Source organism: Nerophis ophidion, linkage group LG11 (assembly GCF_033978795.1).
Source record: "Nerophis ophidion isolate RoL-2023_Sa linkage group LG11, RoL_Noph_v1.0, whole genome shotgun sequence".
NCBI lineage: Eukaryota > Metazoa > Chordata > Actinopteri > Syngnathiformes > Syngnathidae > Nerophis > Nerophis ophidion.
The window spans coordinates 51809478-51830957 of NC_084621.1; the positions used below are offsets into that span (position 1 = coordinate 51809478).

Below are 21480 nucleotides of genomic sequence, written 5' to 3' on the forward strand. Positions count from 1 at the left end.
TGGAAAATAAATATAATCTACATACAACTCTCTGAGCCACAATCATAACATCCGAACAGGCAATTTCTGAGGTAACAGCAGAAACATTTTTTTTATCAGGGATCTTATGTTTAAAAAACCTATATTATAGGTAGTGGGCTGTTTTAGAGAATTTTTGATTAAATTATCCATACTAGCAATATGAATAATGTTGTGACGGCGTGGCGCAGTGGGAGAGTGGCCGTGCGCAACCCGAGGGTCACTGGTTCAAATCCCACCTAGAACCAACCTCGTCACGTCCGTTGTGTCCTGAGCAAGACACTTCACCCTTGCTCCTGATGGTTGCTGGTTGGCGCTTTGCATGGCAGCTCCCTCCATCAGTGTGTGAATGTGTGTGTGAATGGGTAAATGTGGAAGTAGTGTCAAAGCGCTTTGAGTACCTTGAAGGTAGAAAAGCGCTATACAAGTACAACCCATTTATCATTTATCATTTATTCTGCGTAGTGCACTTAAGATAATTATGACCATATCTAGGAATTGATATGATGGGAATTTTCCGATTGTTTGCTTGGTGCTTTGATAAACTGAACGCATCATATACATGGTACTACATTGTGATGTTATGAGCCAGGGAAAAAAAGAACTACCCTACCCAGCATGCAACAGGAGTGACGAGCATGCGCGGTAGCCCGGTATAGGATGTGTCGCCATGACGGCATCTTGTATGTTGTGATATACACGCTCTCAAAGTAAACGTTAAGAACTCAGCCAACACTCCTCGTCTGCATTATTGATAAATAGACAGACAACAGATATACTCCGCTGCTTCACAGGCCGCTGGATGTAGCCGGCAAAGTATTCCCATGCTAGCTAGCCGGTCTAGCAAGCACGCGTCATTCAGTCCAAAACGGCCCGATCTATCCACATTTAGAATTGTCTGGCGGTCGTAAGTGATCCCGGAGTGACCACGCTGTAAGCCAGCCATGAAATTTGCAGAATTGTCCGGTATTTTTGCCGAATGTTCCATCTTTACCAAGAGCCCCTCGACGCATCCGGGCGACGCCATCTTGTTAAGAAAAGGCGTTAACAAAATAAAAGCATGTAAACAACATACGCAAATGTGCGATAAAATAATTGTCGGCCTTAATAGATTGATGAGTTAACTCGTAATTAACGCATTAATTTGCCCACCCCTAATATATATATATATATATATATATATATATTATATATATATATATATATATATACCGTATTTCCTTGAATTGCCGCTGGGGCGCAAATTAATTTAAAACCTCTTCTCACTCCTGCGCTTACCAAAGGCATACGGTAAAAATAAGCATGCGTTAATTATTTTAAAACCTCTTCTCACTCTGGCACTTACCAAAGGCATGCAGTAAAAATTGGAGTGTGATGTAAGGATACCATAATGAAAAGCACATTTAATTAAAAAAAAAAATAGTTATTATGGTCTTACCTTTACTTTAAATATAGTCCATGCCAGCTGCTTCTGATCAAAAGCATTGATAACTTGTTTATAGAAGTCTTCCTTATTTTCTCTCTGTCTCGATGGAGATCTTCCTTTATTACCTCCTCCAGCACATATCACCTCACTCGTTTCACTTCTTCTGCAGCCGAGTAGTCGCAAGAAGGATCACTAGCGCCCTCTACCACCAGGAGGCGGGGAGTCATTTAATGACTCATATTTGACAGACGCAGCTACGGTATTGTGACGGTCTCAAGCCGTCGTCTTGCGGGTTCCCAGGACCACCAAAGAAGGACATGGCTTGAGCAGTTTGACTTTGTTTATTTTTCAATAAAACCTCAGTCCAAGTCGCTCTTCCGCTCCTCCTCTCCGCTCGCTCGCCGTCTCCTCGCCGCCATCTTGGGCTGGGCTCCAGGGTGCCCTGCCTGTCTGTCGGACCGTCGGCTCCACAGGTATATTAATAAAACATGGCTGCTTACTGTTCTTTTTAGCATACCGGTAATCAATAGCTTGGACCTTAAATCCTACTGAATAGCTCTTAATCTTCTTCCCTTTATGCAATTTCAAATTATTGGTATTGAAATCAGCCTCCTCCATTTTGAAAATGATGACAGGGGAAGTGTCACTTGTGACGTCACGAGTTTGACCCGGCGGTAATATTAAGCATGCGCTAATTATTTATAAATAGCGACAAAGGGACTTCTTATCAAATGACCCAGTATTTTGCAATCGTATCACAGTCGGTGCAATGTTTTTTTTTTTACACTGAATAATTCAAAACTATTGTGTGTCGCGCTATCGTGAACGATGATTCTCGCCAATCAAAATTTATTCCGGCATGCACTTCTGACAAAAATGCGACCTCCTCGATACAGATGCAAAACAGCAGCCCCAGAACAGTTTCAGCATTGATAAATCACATTGCGAGTACTAAATGATTTATTTTTTCTTCCCAGTAGTCAATACATTTTCAAAATGTTCTGATAACTAGCATATATTCTGCATTTACACGAAAACAGTCACGCCAAATGGACTGCACTCTCTAATTTAGTAAATCGACTTTGCATGTGCTATAAAGTTTGCACAGTGACAGTACACTTTTTATTACCAGTACAAAACTACATCTGGGATAAGACTGAGTGAGTGTTTTAAAGACCACACAAACCATAGAATTATTTCATCTCCAATATTACAATTCGCTGCTCGAACATATTAATCACAAGTGCCTCAATGACATCTCTTGATCAATCTATTATTTATCGGAATGATGAATTAAATATTTTTATCATCAAGATTAATATTGTGCATGTACCCATATTTATGCATAATACGATGTAGCTACACCTTTTTTTTTTTACTATGGTATTTATTAATGCATTCCATTTAATTTAAATGTGATCTTTTCTTGTTTTTATAAGGACGGCTGAAGGAAAATATTGTCTGCCTACTTTGTGAAGCACAGAGGCCACAGTGACTGTAATCATATTCTTAAAGAAAACAATGTGAGTGTTGCTTCATGCACTTTGTCACAGCAGTACGGAATAGTGATCGACTCAGGTTCATCCCGGTCCACCATCTATGTGTACGAGTGGCCCGGGGAGAAGCAGAATGAAACAGGAGTGGTGGAGGAGAAACGTAACTGCAAAGTGCCAGGTGAGCCTTTATTTCTATTAAATCAATATTCAAAGGGGATCTATGATGATTTCCAAACACTTTCTTGTGGTCCAGTAAGCATTTGCCTCCGCCCTTCAGAAATGTTTTGTAGTTTTTTTTTTTTATAGCTTTCTTGTTTTCGTTGTGCACTAAGGACGTCGGTGACCGCCACAAGCCATTTGTTTTGAGTGACTCTCACCACAACACAACATCCCAGATGATCTTGATAATATGTATTGGATATGCTTTCAAATTCATAACCCACTTTCTGCGTATGTCTACAAGATGTTCATTTGTGAGGCGCTCCAAGATTGCAAATTAAACTACACTTCAGCCTCTCCAAAAGTATTACAATTTATCTTTTGAATATGTAAACTGTTTACATATATATCGTGAAAACGTCACCATGATTTTTTTTTCCAGACACTGTTCAAAATACATTTCATAAAGAAATATATAGATTTACCCAGTCACAATATTAGAGTGACCTTAGCAGCATTTACGTCACTGCAACCACTCCACTGCTAAAGTCAGTTGGGATAGGCTGCGGCTTTTCCACTGCGACTCTGAGCAGGATAAGTGCAATAGAATTTTTTTTGGCGCATGCCAAGATTGAACTGAATTAATACTTTAATTCATTATTCTCTTGCGCTTCGTCAAACCAAGTCGTAGAGTCACTGACTTTTTCTGTCAGAGTTTAGCGGCGAATCCGATTTCATACCGGTCCATTTTGACAAATAAGTCTGAGTAAAATGTCAAAAAGACAAAAACTCATTTATTTATTTCATTGAAATCAGAGAAATTCAGGAGAAATTAGACAATAATTAATAACACACAAGGCTCCAGGCAGCAGCCATAACAGTTCCAAAGCCTAAGCTACAGTAATGTCCAAATAAGTATGTACACAGTATTGTGACGTCATTACTAGGGTTGTTCGGTATACCGGTACTAATAAAGTAGTGCAGTACTAATTGATTTAAATCAGTACTATACTGCCTTTAAAAAAGTACCGTTCTTTCATTTGAATTCCTGCTGGCGGTGACTACAGAGCTGAGGCACATGATAGTGAGTGTGCCAAAACGCACATCCTTTTTTTTTTTTTTTTTGTCCAGTCCAGCTTCTCCGGCAAATAATATAGTTGATGTAGATGCCCATATCGGCTGTTCAGATTTACTTTACAAAAGAGAAGTGTAGGATACTTCTCTTGTTGCCTTATTTGAACTTGACTTTATCAAATGTATTTATATTATCATTTGGTGAAGCCGGGCCGTAGCAGGAGGGGATAGAAAGAGAAAAAAAAAGAAGACAGAGGGGGAAATTGTGGGGATAAGAGGCGGATTATAGAGAGAGACAAAAACAACAACAACAGCAAACACAACAATAACAACAAAAACAACAACAATAGAACAACACCAGCACATACGATATGTACAAATATGTTCGTAAAGGTGATAGCAAAAGAAGTAGTTAGTGAAATAAATAATAATATGGAAATGACAATGAGCATTTTTACACTACCACTGGAGCAATACAAATACCAAAAGAAAAAGCGCTATTGATTATGAACAATACCAACAGTTTACCTCTATTATCAACAATACAGTTGTTCAAATGCAACAATACATATACAAAATGATAACTAGAAAGATGAAAAAAAAATAAATAAATAAAGGAATACCGAAAGATGGAGGGGAAGAGAGAGAGGCAACCTTTATTAATCTTGTAGATTGTTATAGTAACAATAGGTTAAGCTTCGTCAGTATGCCATGTGTTACCCAGTTTACTAAGTGCATAAAAGCACTAACATTTGTTAGATGAGGCGTGGCAAAAAACACCAATTCTACTGGTTAATAAAGAGTGTGTGTGAAGCGCAATATGGAGATATTTGGGCTTCAAAACTAACGGTAAAGGTGACACTTTAGACAAGGAAGCGCCGCGCTTCAAGTGTTGCTTTAAAACTCGCCTCGCCAAATTTGGCGATTAGTATTAGCACCTTTGCTTCAAACTTTGGTAAACATTTAAAACAATAAGCATTCAGATCTGCACAAGGAGTTTAAACAGTGACAGGTAATGTAATTGTTGTTACACCTTTCCTCTTATGCTTCGGTGCAGACCGAAGTAGAGGAGCACAGGGCAGACGTTCCCTTCGGGGTAAATGTTTTAGTCGGGTTAACACACTTTACTTTACCCGTCAATGGGTCTGCTAAGCTCCGCTTTCAGGTCAGAATGACAAGGCCGCCAATTTGTGACAAACTGGTTGCTTTATTATTAGTTTTGCAGAAACCTACCAGACACGTTCATTACTCTACTGCGCAGTGCAGCGCAACCGCTCTCTCTCTTTGCTTGCCAACTCATTCACTGACGTCTAAGGTTGGGTATCGTTTGAATTCGAACGATTCTGATTATTTGTTTCGATTCCGATTCCTAACGATTCCGATTCTTTCTTTTAAAAAATAAAAAAATAAAATAAAATAAAAAGGCACGGTCCAAAAAAACTCTTCTGTCTGTAGCACCGACATCTTCCCCATTTCCGCTACGGTGAACGGAGTACGCTGAGCACATCGCGGAACCTGGCTAGCAGGTTGTAAATTGTCTATGAAAAAATACGCAGGAAAACTTGTTAGCTGCCTCAACGTTGGCGCAAAACACATTATTTATTGCATATGTATTGTTTTACTTACCGGATTCGGACTGCAGTGCAGTCACCGATGTTCCAGGCCGGGCGTCGGAGCCGGAGCCAGAGGAAGAGGCAGAGGAGGACGGTCGGCGCAGCGCGTCGAAGACGGGACACGCATTTATTTGTACTCCATGAACTCAAAGGTGCTTCATCATGTTCGACGTGCACCCTCCTAAGCACGAAACAGTCCTGTTGCACGTGTTGCATTTGGCCGATATTTCTTTTTTTTGTAAAATAAAGCCACACTTTCGACCGCCGACGACCGCTATCCATGCTTGACTGACTCGCTCGGCAACATAGGCTCGGCTCTGCTAACACTTCCGGCGGTGGGCGCTTCTTCGTTGGTGTTCAACGGCTTCTTCTTCCGGGTCGGCAGACTTTTTTTTTCTTCCAGTCGGCGGACTGGGTATCGAAACTAGGAATCGGAATTGAAACTTTTGAATGATACCGGGAGAATCGGAGAGTTAGTCCCGGTTCCAATCGATACTCGATAGCCAACCCTACTGACGTCACTGAATCAACACGTTGCCATTCTCGCAAACACACATACACTACTCTCATGACTTAACCAGCTCCTTTCCTGCGACCCCGTCGATACATAACATGTAGATACGTAGACACGAACATAGCTCCTTGGATTGATGCCAAATATTAGCGGAGTTAAAACTACCCAATTAACAGTCAACTAATGCAAGTAAAATGACAACATTTTGTAACAAATTGCTACAATATGTGTTTTATCTTTTCCATCCATTTTCAACCGCTTATTCCCTTTTGGGGTCGCGGGGGGCGCTGGCGCCTATCTCAGCTACAATCGGGCGGAAGGCGGGGTACACCCTGGACAAGTCGCCATCTCATCGCAGGGCCAACACAGATAGACAGACAACATTCACACTCACATTCACACACTAGGGCCAATTTAGTGTAGCCAATCAACCTATCCCCAGGTGCATGTCTTTGGAAGTGGGAGGAAGCCGGAGTACCCGGAGGGAACCCACGCATTCACGGGGAGGAATAGCAAACTCCACACAGAAAGATCCCGAGCCTGGATTTGAACCCAGGACTGCAGGACCTTCGTATTGTGCGGCAGACGCACTAACCCCTCTTCCACCGTTTTATCTTTTATCATGGCTTATCTGCGTACATCTATCCATAGTTTGTTTTTAGTACTTTCTAATAATTGTATTTTTCTTAAAGCGCCGACCAAGAGTGGCAACCTTAAATCATGAAACATATAGTATAATGTAAAAAAAGCTTTTTGTTATATTCTAACCTATTCCTTGGTTATGGCAGACTATCTTTAAAAAGGAAAAATGTGAATTGTTCTTTGAGTGCAAAAAGAAAAGCCCAATGTGTTTAATGCCTTTTAAAACTGTTCTTTGAGTGTAAGAGTAAACATATGTTTATTGTATTGTAAGATTTTCTGTTACAATGAAGCCAATATTTATCTTTTTTGTAGTTCCCTGTATTTTGAAAAAATATCGATATACATTTTTAAGTTAAAAGTTAAAGTACCCATGGCACACACACACGAAGTGTGGCAAAATTGTTCTCTGCATTTGACCCATCACCCTTGATCACCCTCTGGGAGGTGAGGGAGCAGTGAGCAGCAGCGGTGGCCGCGCCCGGGAATCATTTTTGGTATTGAACCCCCAATTTCAATCCTTAATTTTTGGTACCGGTACCAAATTATTGGTATCGGAGCAACCCTAGCCACAATTTACGCAATCTTAAAAACAAAAACAAGACTGCAAAACACTGCAAGCAGAGGCATCCCAAACTGTACACAAGCTCACACCCAAATGCATGAACTTCCTGCATTACTTAACACAAATATGCAACATTGCAACGACATTTAAAAAGAGCCTGTCCCCAAAGAAGAGTTTGTAGGTGCAAACGGTGAAAAAAATGTACGCTCAACAGCTGTCTACAACAAAGCTGTAATTGTAATGTACAATAGTTACTAATATTAGCACTAAGTCAAGAAAACCTTGCCAGTATCTTATCAACCAGACATGCAGTACAGACATACACATAATAATAATAATCAACGCGTCATATTATTTTATAATGCAACTATTTCAAGCTTGAGCCACCAGAGGAACGAGTGCTTGTTTGCCTCCTTGTCTACTGTATGCTACTGCTGAGACCAGTGTTTAACCATGATATACTGTACTATTCAGGGATGTGAGCACTCTTTGAGGAAAAAAAGAGGAAAATTGAGAAAAAAAAATCATTCTGATTTACAACTGATTCGGAACAAACAAATGTTTGGGTTGTGATCATCCAAATAATATTAGCAGCCAAGTGGACAACCATCAACGTTTTGGCTCGGTGACAAGTAAGATTACAAGTTGCTAGTTAACTAAACATATTGCTAGCTCACGTGTTCGCTATCAGAACCACAACATTGACGACTGCTTACTTTGCTGCTAATCATATTAAAGTTAAAGTTATAGTACCAATGATTGTCACACACACACTAGGTGTGGTGAAATTTGTCCTCTGCATTTGACCCATCACCCTTGATCACCCTCTGGGAGGTGAGGGAGCAGTGAGTAGCAGCGGTGGCCGCGCCCGGGAATCATTTTTGGTATTGAACTCCCAATTTCAACCCTTAATTTTTGGTACCGGTACCAAATTATTGGTATCGGAGCAACCCTAGCCACAATTTACGCAATCTTAAAAACAAAAACAAGACTGCAAAACACTGCAAGCAGAGGCATCCCAAACTGTACACAAGCTCACACCCAAATGCATGAACTTCATGCATTGCTTAACACAAATATGCAACATTGGAACGACATTTAAAAAGAGCCTGTCTCCAAAGAAGAGTTTGTAGGTGCAAACGGTGAAAAAAATGTACCGTTCCAGCATTTTATCACCGCATAAAGGCTGTTTTTGGTGGTCTGAAACACAAGTTTTTGAAAACTTTCTCTAGGGTGGGAAGGTCTGAAAACTCATAGTCATTTCTGTGCGGCAAATGAAGCCGCCACAGTACCCGAGATTGATGATGTCGCTGCCTCCTTCCCCCTCTGTAGGGAGAAGGCACGCTCAACAGCTGTCTACAACAAAGATGTAATTGTGATGTACAATAGTTACTAATATTAGCACTATGTCAAGAAAACCTTGCCAGTATCTTATCAACCAGACATGCAGTACAGACATACACTTAATGATAATAATCAACGCGTCATATTATTTTATAATGCAACTATTTCAAGCTTGAGCCACCAGAGGAACGAGTGCTTGTTTGCCTCCTTGTCTACTGTATGCTACTGCTGAGACCAGTGTTTAACCATGATATACTGTACTATTCAGGGATGTGAGCACTCTTTGAGGAAAAAAAGAGGAAAATTGACAAAAAAAAAAATTCTGATTTACAACTGATTCGGAACAAACAAGTGTTTGGGTTGTGATCATCCAAATAATATTAGCAGCCAAGTGGACAACCATCAACGTTTTGGCTCGGTGACAAGTAAAATTACGAGTTGCTAGTTAACTAAACATCTCGCTAGCTCACGTGTTCGCTATCAGAACCACAACATTGACGACTGCTTACTTTGCTGCTAATCATATTAAAGTTAAAGTTATAGTACCAATGATTGTCACACACACTTGGTGTGGTGAAATTTGTCCTCTGCATTTGACCCATCCCCTTGATCACCGCCCTGGGGGGTGAGGGGAGCAGTGGGCAGCAGTGGTGCTGCGCCCGGGAATGATTTATGGTGATTTAACCCCCCAATTCCAACTCTTGATGCTGAGTGCCAAGCAGGGAGGCAATGGGTCCCATTTTTATAGTCTTTGGTATGACTCGGCCGGGGTTGGAACTCACAATCTACCGATCTCAGGGCGGACACTCTAACCACTAGGCCACTGAGTATTAGCTTGTTCGACAAATCTGTGCAGCGTTTAGGCTTAAATATTCTCAAGGCCAGGATGCCCTGAGAATATTTCAAAAATATTGTGGCAAAATTTAGTCCATTGATCATATATGTTGTCTTCCTTTTAATGTGAAAAGGCTTGTTATTACAGTCTGTTACAAACAAAAAACACTTTGGATCTACATGAGGAGTTTGGCTTTCAGCAGCAAATGTGCTGCTGCTTCTTGCTGTCTGAAGTAGCAGTAGCAGCAGGTGAGTCCGGTTCATGGCGGAGGTCAGCTGTAGGTCACTCATAGCAAGGCTATTAAATATTAAGGTTTGATTGTTATTTATTTGAAAACAAAAAGTTTCAATTGAGTGTACAGAGGGCGTGTTACACATATATTTTTTAAACATATTTTTTTGTTTATTTAAAAAAAAAGTGTATTTTACAATTTGGGTCCCCTCTAACAGATGGCAACCCAACCGGCCTTGTGTAGGCAGACCACAGACATTTTACATGGTACTGTACACCATACCATAATTTATATTACATTACATATACAATAACGATCAATACAATCAATTAGCTTATTGTAAAGCAAAGTGTGTTTTGATGCCACGCAAACGTGGTGCGATGGAGTGACGTCAGACATAGAACTAATCATTTTAATTTATCGACTTAAGTCGTTTAAGTTTTCCGGCGTCAATAAATAAATCAAGAACATTCACGCTTTTCATCGGTTTTAGCAGCTGTGCAGACGGGGAAAGACTCCGTTCAACAGGAAGTGAACCCACGTGACGTCACATAAACCGTAAGTGAAACAACTGATGGAACTTTATCATTTAAAATGGAAGAAGATAAACAAATTTAAACAAACAGATACAAATAATTTGGCTCTTATGAAGCCGGAACAATATTTGATGCCAAAAAAGTATATTGAGTGACTATTTATTTTAGTTATTTAAATTTTTTTTTGGTTAAACAGATTTTTGTGTGTGTGGAAGTACTTTTGGAGCACATTCAAGAATAACACGATAATAATGAAAACCATGATCATTTTGGTCACGGTATCTTTATCTAGCCATTTTGTCTATTGTTTTGGTTGTGTATATTGGGGGCCCCCCACCCCCTCCTTCACGGAGACAGAACCTATTTTATTGTTTTTGGTTGTTATTTTTATTCAAGTGCAGATTTTTGCTTAGATGCATCCATCCATCCACTTTTTTCCGCTTATCCGAGGTTGGGTGGCGGGAGCAGCAGCCTAAGCAGAGAAACCCAGACTTCCCTCACCCCTGCCACTTCGTCCAGCTCCTCCTGGGGGATTCCGAGGCGTTCCCAGGCCAGCCAGGAGACATAGTCTTCCCAACGTGTCCTGGGTCTTCCCCGTGGCCTTTGACCGGTCGGACGTGCCCTAAACACCTCCCCAGGGAGGTGTCCGGGTGGCATCCTGACCACCTCATATGGCTCCTTTTGATGTGGAGGAGCAGTGGCTTTACTTTGAGCTCCTCCCGGATGACAGAGCTTCTCACCCGATCTCTAAGGGAGAGCCCCACCACCCAATGGAACAAACTCATTTCGGCCGCTTGTACCCGTGATCTTGTCCTTTCGGTCAAAACTCAGAGCTCATGACCATAGGTGAGGATGGAGACGTAGATCGACCGGTAAATGGAGAGCCTTGCCTTCTGGCTGAGCTCTTTCTTTACCACAACAGATCAATACAGTGTCTGCATTACTGAAGACGCCGCACTGATCCGCCTGTTGATCTCATGATATACATTTCCCTCACTCATGAACAATACTTCGAGGTACTTGAAATCCTCCACTTGGGGCAATTTTCTTTACAGACGGAGTATATCTAATTTTTATTGTTTGTTTTATTTGACTTTGTATTTAAAAGTTTACATTTCAATGACAATATTAAAATATATGACAAAATAGGTCAATATATCGTCGGGCAAAATGAGTTATCGGTCCAGGCCTCCATGACAACTATAGAGACCTGTCAGCGGTATCTATCTTGCTTCAGACCAATTTTTTGTATATATATTACCTTCATTTTTCACTTTTTTGAGTGGATTATTTATTGGCCTGGGGATTACTAGGTCGCTAGACACTGGACTTTGAGGGTCTTTTGAGGAGGAAATATTGTTGTGTTACAAACGTTTGTGTGGTGTTGCTTCTTTATTTGTGATTAGTCGAAACTGATGACCACTTATAGGGCTGGGCGATATGGCTAGAAAAAAAATAATTTGATCTCGATTAAAATTTTTTTTTACTATGTAATTTATAACCTGACAGTTTAAAAGCATCTCTACTCAAATACAAATAAACTAGGGATTAGTTTAACATTTTCTGAACAACATTTCATAATTAAAAAATATTATTAAATTAGAAAAAGAAAAAGAGTTGGCGACTTGTCCAGGGTGTACCCCGCCTTCCGCCCGATTGTAGCTGAGATAGGCGCCAGCGCCCCCCGCCACCCCGAAAGGGAATAAGCGGTAGAAAATGGATGGATGGATAGAAAAAGCATAATAACAATAAACCAATACATTTAAGTTTACATGTTCCAAGTAAAAGAAAGCACAGTTAGTATTTCAACTATAGTGCTAGTACTAAAATGTGTCATGAACTTAACAATGAAAATGTTTAACCGGTTATCACGTCCACAATCGGCTGCAGTAGTAGCATCTGTTTTTCACACAGCTTTATGGCGACAAGAAGTCATCACATTTGCAAAAGAAACATATCACCTGACAAGGAGGAGCCATTTGAGAAATGTTTGGTTTTATTTTTTAGAGTTAGTTTTAGGTGGCCGTTTGTCCTGGAGGAAGACACATACATTTTACCAGAGGGGTGCATCGTGTAGGGTTGTGTATATAGTGCTGGCCTCTAGCTGGCACGGCTCCATGGAGGTAGGTGTTTGTCAAGAACACGGTAAATATGTTTCCCCTTTTCCTCTCAGTGACAGCATTTCAGTCACATTAAGTCAATTTCCTTGACCTTCCGCATTTAGATTCTGTTTTTAGCGAACAATGATTCCGTATGCGATTCTGATGATACATAAATCTATGATTTTGTTTACATCCGCGCACGGCGTAACCAGAAGAGGGATGGTTAAAAAAATCAACTCTAAATTGGCTGTTCCATTGTGTCTGTTTTTATGCTTTGCAGCGGCGCCTGACTAATTGTGACAGCGCGTGTCACAATTAAAAGGTCAGCTGGATAAAAAAGTATCATAAGAATTTTAATAGTCCACTACGACCGATCCAATTAGGAACCGGTACCTAAAAATACTGGTACTCGGTATACATCCCTAGGGGACACATTTTTTTTGAACCCAAAACACAAATGTTGCTGTGGGGACATGCCTTAAGTCAGAAAAGACGGAAATCATCATAGGTCTACTTTCAATAATGTTGAAAAACATGAGCTAAAGTCTGTCTTTTCGTTATTGCCGTACTAAAGAATATAAATAATGGCTATGTATTCTGTTTTTTAGGTGATGGAATTTCAGCAATGGGAATCGACCCCAAAAAAGACAAAGAATCATGGGAAGGCTTCAAAAAATGCATGACAAATATCTCCGCAGAAATTCCTCCGGAAAAGCACAACAGCACTTTTCTCTTCTTGGGAGCCACAGCCGGGATGAGACTGTTACAGTAAGAAGTAACAAGGAAGCAAAGCCCGTGTCATACACAAGTATATTACAGGGTGACCGTATACATGCAGCATGTTGTTAGAGGCTGTGAAACATGTTTGGAATGCAAAATAACGGAAGATTCTGTAAGCCAGGAGGTGTTAAAGCAAAGTCCAAATTGGATTTACTCTCCAATGAGAATAAGACAAGATGTTTAACACGAGATAATGAGTTAATCAACCTCATATTTTAATAGACTTGATCTTAGTATGAGAATATTGCATTCCACAATGTTCCACATTGACTTTCTTACCGACACACCTTTTGCAAAACCAGCATTTAACTGTCCTTTAAAATTGCATATTCACAGTTCAAAGGCCAAACTTGGAAACAATTCCACACGGCAGACATTCTAGCTCTGAAAATTGTTGCTCTGTGGAGCACCGCACAGGTTGAAAAGGTAGTCATTCATACGTGGAAAATCCAAGATCATTATTAGCAGTAAACAGATCCATATTCAATCTAATATCACCTTTTAATATCAGCATTTATATCAGTCAGCCGATCTATTCAGTCATCACAAATTGTTACCCATACATTTTTTTTACATAACTTGTGGTTTTACTCGTCACACGTGGAGATTAATTTTCCGAAAGTACACATGATTCAATTTTTATTGGTTCCTTATCGACAATATGTGTTTTGTTTTAAGAAAGCAGGATCCACAGCGAGCTGCTGAAGTCCTTGAAAGTCTGAGAGAATACCTGCAGTCGTTGCCCTTTGACTTCAAAAATGCATCCATCATTACTGGTCAGGAGGAAGGACTCTACGGATGGATTACTGTCAACTATCTCTTGGATAATTTCCTCGAGGTAAAACAAACCATGCATGAAATCAACATTACCATGTTTGTCGATGCTGATGATAATAAGTACAGTAGCTAAGGATATCACCATGGGCTCAGGAAAACTTCAGAAAACCACTGTCAGTAACTACAGTTTGTCGCTACATCTGTAAGTGCAAGTTAAAACTCTACTATGCAAAGTGAAAACCATTTACCAACAACACCCATAAACGCCGCCGGCTTCGCTGGGCCCAAGCTCATCTAAGATGAACTATTGCAAATTAGAAAACTGTTCTGTTCAAGTCCACATTTCAAATGTTTTTTTGGAAACTGGAGGTCGTGTCCTCTGGACTAAAGAGGAAAAGAACCATCAGGACTATTATAGGCGCAAAAAAGCTCAAAAGCCATCATCTGTGAAGGAAGCAATAATGCGTAAAGGTGCATACAGGTTTTGGAGCAACATTTGTTGCCATCCAAGCGACGTATTTTTCATGGACGCCCCTGCTTATTTCAGCAAGACAATGCTAAGCCACATTCTGCACATGCTACAACAGCGTGGCTTCGTAGAGTGCAGGTACTAGACTGGCCTGCCCGTCCAGATTTGTCTCCCGTTAAAAATGTGTGGCGCCTTATGAAGCCCAAAATACGACAACGAAAACCCTGGACTGTTGAACAATTTAAGCTCTACATCAAGCATGAATGGGAAAGAATTCCACCTGAAAAGCTTCAAAAATTGGTCTCCTCAGTTCCCAAACGTTTACTGAGTGTTGATAAAAGGAAAGGCCATGTAACACAGGGGTAAAAATTCCCCTGTGCCAACTGATTTGCAATGGGTTGCTGCCACTAAATCTTAAGTCGATGATTATTTGCAAAAAAAAAATAAAAGTTTCTCAGTTCAAAAATTTAATATCTTGTCTTTGCAGTGTATTCAATTGAATATAAGTTGAAAAGGATTTGCAAATCATTACATTCTGCTTTTATTCCTGATTTACACAACGTGCCAACTTCACTGGTTTTGGATTTTGTAATACCAAACAGGAGAACATACAAATGGTAAGTCTACCGTAACTATCATGAGGAACATGACGTTAAACACACACTTTATTAAGTTGTATTTAATTAAATTTTGAATATGCCAGTAATGTTCAGATAATAAATAAAAAGACACATTCCATTTGTAGTATTGAATAATACATACAAGTATTTCAGCAAAATAAAATAAATAGTGCACAATGACTTAAAAATAGAATCAAAAACTACCACATACTTGCATTTATTCAGGTTTTACTTCTTGTATCCAGAGACTTAGTTCCCCTGACTAACAACAACGTCCGAAAACTTGATTTTGTGATAATATTAACACGATTTTAAAAAGTTTAAATCTTATTACTTTAATATACATTATTGACTGATCTTGTACTAAATATCAATAGCATTGACATTTGGATTGTTCACCCCTATTTCATGCAGAAGCTTAAAGGCCTACTGAAATGAGATTTTCTTATTCAAACGGGGATAGCAGGTCCATTCTATGTGTCATACTTGATCATTTCGCTATATTGCCATATTTTTGCTGAAAGGATTTAGTAGAGAACATCCACAATAAAGTTTGCAACTTTCGGTACTAAGAGAAATGCCCTGCCTCTACCGAAAGTCGCAGCCGATGACGTCACATGTTGATGGCTCCTCACATATTCACGTTGATTTTAATGGGACGGCGTGGCGCAGTGGGGAGGGTGGCCGTGCGCAACCCGAGGGTCCCCGGTTCAATCCCTGCCTAGAACCAACATCGTCACGTCCGTTGTGTCCTGAGCAAGACAGTTCACCCTTGCTCCTGATGGGTGCTGGTTAGCGCTTTGCATGGCAGCTCCCTCCATCAGTGTGTGAATGTGTGTGTGAATCGGTAAATGTGGAAGTAGTGTCAAAGCGCTTTGAGTACCTTGAAGGTAGAAAAGCGCTATAGAAGTACAATCTATTTATCATTTATTAATGGGAGCCTCCAACAAAAAGTGCTATTCGGACCGGGAAAACGACAATTTCCCCATTAATTTGAGCGAGGATGAAAGATTCGTGTTTGAGGGTATTGATAGCGACGGACTACAAAAAAAATAAAAGTTAAAAAAAAAAAAACGCGATTGCATTGGGACGGATTACGATGTTTTTAGACACATTTACTAGGTTAATTCTGGGAAATCCCTTATCTTTCTATTGTGTTGTTAGTGTTTTAGTGAGTTTAATAGTACCTGATAGTCGGAAGGGTGTCTCCATGGGTGTCTTGACGCGCAGTGTCTCAGGGGAGTCGACGGCACAAGCTCAGCTTTTCTCCGGTAAGAACTGACTTTTTAACCACAATTTTCTCACCAAAACCTGCTTCCCAACTCCATCTTTGTACTGTGACTTCTCCAGTATTAACTGAACAAATTGCAAAAGATTCAGCAACACAGATGTCCAAAAAAACTGTATAATTATGCCGTTAAAGCAGACGACATTTAACTGTGTGTGTGCGCAGCGCTCATACTTCCTAAAAACCCGTGACGTCTTGCGTACACGTCATCATTACACGACGTTTCCAAGACGAAACTCCCAAGAAATTTAAAATTGTAATTTAGTAAACTAAAAAGACCGTATTGGCATGTGTTGCAATGTTAATATTTCATCATTGATATATAAACTATCAGACTGCGTGGTGGGTAGTGGTGGGTTTCAGTAGGCCTTTAAGCGGTTAGTTTCTTGTACCTTCCTGCTCAGTGTGTGTGTGTGTGTGTGTGTGTGTGTGTGTGTGTGTGTGCGCGAGTGTGTCCAGCCATTTATTTTCTCTGCAGCGATACTGGTACTTGGAAGAATGTTTATTTTCCGCCTCCAGTTACGCACTGTGAATGGACATGAGATTTAAACCACTGTTCTGGTATTCAACTCCTGTAACAAGAAATGTGGGAATGTAAATGTGTCTCTTTGAGCATGCATCCCTTTTGAAGGAACCTTCATATCTGAGTGAAATCTTTAGTCATAGGAACACTGGGACACAACTGTATACAGTAAAGGTTGTCCGGGCTCGGCAGCTCGTCAGCTGATCAGTTGAAAAGGCAAAAATTACCATGGTCTGAATCTGGTCATCTCTAGTTTTATATAACTTAAGAATAAAAAAATAACCTGCTAAAAGTTCAGCGAGGGTCTGAATACAAGTCAAGATAAAGGATTATTATGTTTTCACAATTTTTTTCACTTTTATTATGCGATCATTGAATTGTCCACCATCCAGGATCATACTGATTGTCATCCTTTGTGAACAAGAAAGTAGCCTGATAATCAACAAACAAATAGACAAACAAACACACATATGGCAATTCTCAAAACAGTTCAGCTTTGGCAGAAGTCTTCGCTCTACCTTTTTTATAGTCTTAAACCAAAAATTTACTTGGCTATGTATTCAAAGGCAGGCTGAACATCATGGCTTTTTAAGTTTATTCAGCCCATTGGTAGTGCAGTTGTTTATACATTTTTTTTTAATTTATTGCTGGCATGGGAACAGTGCCCCATCACAATGGTCCTGCGATTGGTGACCAGTCCAATGTGGGGTATGTCTTTCACTCACCATCGATGAGTCTCCCGTCTCTAACACACTCCGATACATGTATAAACAGTGAATAAAATGCAAGGAAAAGGTTACTGACTTTTAACCAAATCACATGTCTTTAATATTCGTAATCATACTGTTCGCACTGTCACCTTTTCTGTTATGTTTACAGAAAAACATATTGAATAAGTACGTTCATCCACAAGCGTCAAAGACTATGGGCTCAATGGATCTGGGTGGCGCATCAACACAGATCGCCTTTGCGGCTGAAGATGAGCTAATGGGGCCTGACTACATGCACATCAAACTGTACGGTTACAACTACAACGTCTACAGTCACAGTTTCCTCTGCTATGGCAAAAATGAGGCTGAGAAGAGGATTTTGGACAAAATCATTCAGGTATAACATCGCAGGTTGTTTTAGAAGACTGTGTGTTGTCTCTGAGCCTCTTCATGGCTTGTCCAAAATTTCTAATATGGAGTTTCACTTCAATTGTTTTGAAGATTTTTTTTTCTAATTAAATAGGCTACCTCCACCTCCAGGAATTACAGAAAGTTAAATCAAACTAATTGCTATCAGATAAATTCCTTGTTGCCAGAGAAAAGGAAAGACATAAACACTGAAAATGTATTCACCGACTAAGATTTAAACACAAATTCCCTTCACTTTGAAAAATGGATAAAGCAAAGCCTTCCAGGTAGTTTAAACATTTTTTCACCAATATTTTCTATATTTTAAAGTATTAAAACAAACTAGGATAAATAATTTCAGTAGACAATGCTGGCAAATGCTAAAAAGCCACTGTAAATGCTAAGTGTTAGCATACCAGAAAGCTAGACAATAATGATATGACTTTACTGTATACCTATAAAATTGGGTAAAATGCTTAATGTTATTAGCATGTTAAAAAAGCTAACAGTAAACATGCTAGCAAGAGAGCACCAATAACTATATCCATGACCTTTAAGTTTATACCTACATTTTCTAAAATGTTACCTTGCAAAATGTGAGCATCATCTGATAACTGTTAGCATGGCAGTACACAGCATGACACAATAGTCAATAAAAAAAAACATTTGCTGTACTGTAATTAAAATCTGATGTACATGTGAAGTTCATGATAATTCTATGAAATATGTAAAACGGCCATGTAAGGAATATACTGTAAAGCATGGTTCTGTAATTTACCAAAAAGATAAACTGGAATTTTATGGAATTTAAATTTGACTTCCGGTTCGTGACCTCAATAATTGAAATTCAATTAAAATCCAACAAATTAACTAAGGATTTTATAAACCAATTTGGAATTTTGCACAAACCTGCTTCACACATGTTCTTAAATGTGCAGACCAAAATGTAAATAATTTATCAATGACGTGGTGCAGACAGCCAAAAAGCAGATAGTCATGGATGCATTATGTCGTAAAAGATATTGATCTGGCTAGGAGTATGTGTATTGTCAGTGTGGAAGAAATGCATTATTTCCCGTTGTATTCAGCTCCTCGTGCAACTTTTAGTAAGAGGAGAAAGTGGGTATAATGTGACAGGTATATGTTTTCAGCTTCAACCTAATGCATTACGGGAATATTTTTAAATGGAAATCATAAAGCTCCTAGGTCCACCTTCTAGTCTTATCATCTTGTGTTTGGATGCACTCTCAACAGCTTTTGCATGATGTAATCCATTTAACACCCCGGCCTCTGACCTGTACTTCCTTCTCGCAATGCTACAGGGATCATCTAACCATGTCAACATTACCAACCCCTGCTACCCGGTAGACTACGAAATGACCCATAGTGCCTCAACCATTTATGACACAGAGTGCACAAAGAAACCAAAAAACTACAACCCGGATGAACAATACCACATGGTGGGTGTGGGTGACTCGAACCAATGTCGGAAAGTAGTGGAATCCATATTTGATTTCAGCCCCTGTTCTTCTGCCCACTGCTCCTTCAATAAAGTCGAGCAGCCGCCAGTCACCGGAGAATTCTCGGTAAGACAAAGTATACACACACAAGGCAGCAAAAGAAAATGTGAAATCATTTACTACGTCGGTATGTGTTTTTAGGCATATGCAGGGTACTTCTTCATTGCCAGAGCTCTGCTGATGAACAATGACACTGAAGAGGTCACACCATCAGAGTATGATGAATTCAACAACAAAATCAACCAATTGTGCAGCACACCTTGGAGTGTGGTAAGAACTGTAATTCATTACACATATACATATTGTAATACAACACTAGGGATGGCTACCGAATCCGTTACTTTTATAGGCAACGATCGAATCCAATGGTGCTCTATTTTATTACCTGTGTTGCTCGTGACGTCACGTTTGGTTCCAGACTTGACACAGGCTGAAACACTTGTCGAGGAGAGAATCACTTAAAGGGGAACTTCTCTTTTTTTGGAATTTTGCCCATCGTTCACAATCATTATGAGAGACAAGAAGACACATCTTTTTTTTATTTGGATTTTAAAGATAATTAAAAACCGCTTGGAAGATGCAACTAATGAGAGCCACTGTTGTAGCCTTCAACAAGCCCTCTAAAACACATTCAAAACCCTCCATCAACATTTTATATAGATGCTGCAAGCCTATATTTAATGCAGTAACAGACACGTTCATAACAATATGCAATATGTAAAATATTTACCATATTTTGGTCATTATAATTAATAGTAGAACTTCGTTTTCTGGCGCATTTATTTCCGTTTCCATAGCAGCGCGCAGCCAACTTCCAGCATCTATTGTGTGTTCCTATTTCCCCAAACAAATACGCGAGTGTGTTCTAATTATGGCGGACTTGGTAACAGACAACAAATACTACTATTTTTGGACAAATGAGGTTTAAAAACCTTATCTTTTTGAAGCTGAATATATATGAACGCAAGATGAACTGCTGCCTATAGAAGTGAGCGCGAAGAAGAGAGACTTAGTCTTAAACTTCCTTTTTATTGTCATTCAAATTTGAACTTAACAGCACAGATAAGAACGAAATTTCGTTACATAAGCTCATGGTTGTGCAGGATAAAAAAAGCAATAAGGAGCACAAATAATTAAATAAATATATATATTAAAATAAATAAATATATATAAATAAATAAATAGATTACTGTACAGATAAATATATTGCACTTTTTCACATGTGTCCATGTTATGGATGTATGTTGTATTGTCTTTTTTTATTCCAGCGAGTTAATCCATTTTGTGGGGAGTTGAGGGGATAATTTAATTAAGATGCGTTCAAGAGACTTACGGCCTGAGGGAAGAAGCTGTTACAGAACCTGAAGGTTCTGCTTCGGAGACTGCAGAACCTCTTTCTAGAGTCCAGCAGTGAAAACAGTCCTTGGTGGGGGTGGGAGGAGTCTTGCAGATTTTCTGAGCCCTGGTCAGGCAGCGGCTTTTGCGATCTCCTGGAAAGGAGGAAGAGGAATCCTGATGATATTTTCCGCCGTCCTCACCACTTTCTGGAGAGACTTCCAGTCTGAGGCATTGCAGGCTCCAGTCCAGACAGAGATGCTGTTGGTCAGCAGGCTCTCTATAAGGCCTCTGTAGAATGTGGTGAGAATGGGGGGAAGACAGCTGTGTTCTTTTCATCCGACCAAAAAGTGCATGAGCTGCTGAGCTCTTTCTACAAGAGCTCCGGTGTGTAGGGACCAGGTTATAGTTTCAGTCATTTGCACCCCCAAGAACTTGGTGTCGCTTACCATCGCCACCGCTGTGCCGTTGATGTAGAGTGGAGCGTGGCTGGACTG

At 39.8% G+C, this 21480-nt stretch overlaps 1 protein-coding gene across 4 annotated transcripts in view; it reads left to right on the forward strand.

The window, feature by feature from the left end:
* Window positions 1-21480, forward strand: part of entpd3 (ectonucleoside triphosphate diphosphohydrolase 3) — a 45146-nt gene that overhangs the window by 10528 nt on the left and 13138 nt on the right. For 2 of the 4 annotated variants that reach the window (XM_061916231.1, XM_061916234.1), the window contains exons 3-8: window positions 2998-3118; window positions 13162-13321; window positions 14012-14171; window positions 17890-18117; window positions 19451-19714; window positions 19790-19918. In XM_061916231.1, the coding sequence (XP_061772215.1) occupies window positions 2998-3118; window positions 13162-13321; window positions 14012-14171; window positions 17890-18117; window positions 19451-19714; window positions 19790-19918 (1062 nt within the window). The remainder of the gene's footprint in view (window positions 1-2997; window positions 3119-13161; window positions 13322-14011; window positions 14172-17889; window positions 18118-19450; window positions 19715-19789; window positions 19919-21480) is intronic. The other 2 variants (XM_061916232.1, XM_061916233.1) reach the window with 2 other exon arrangements.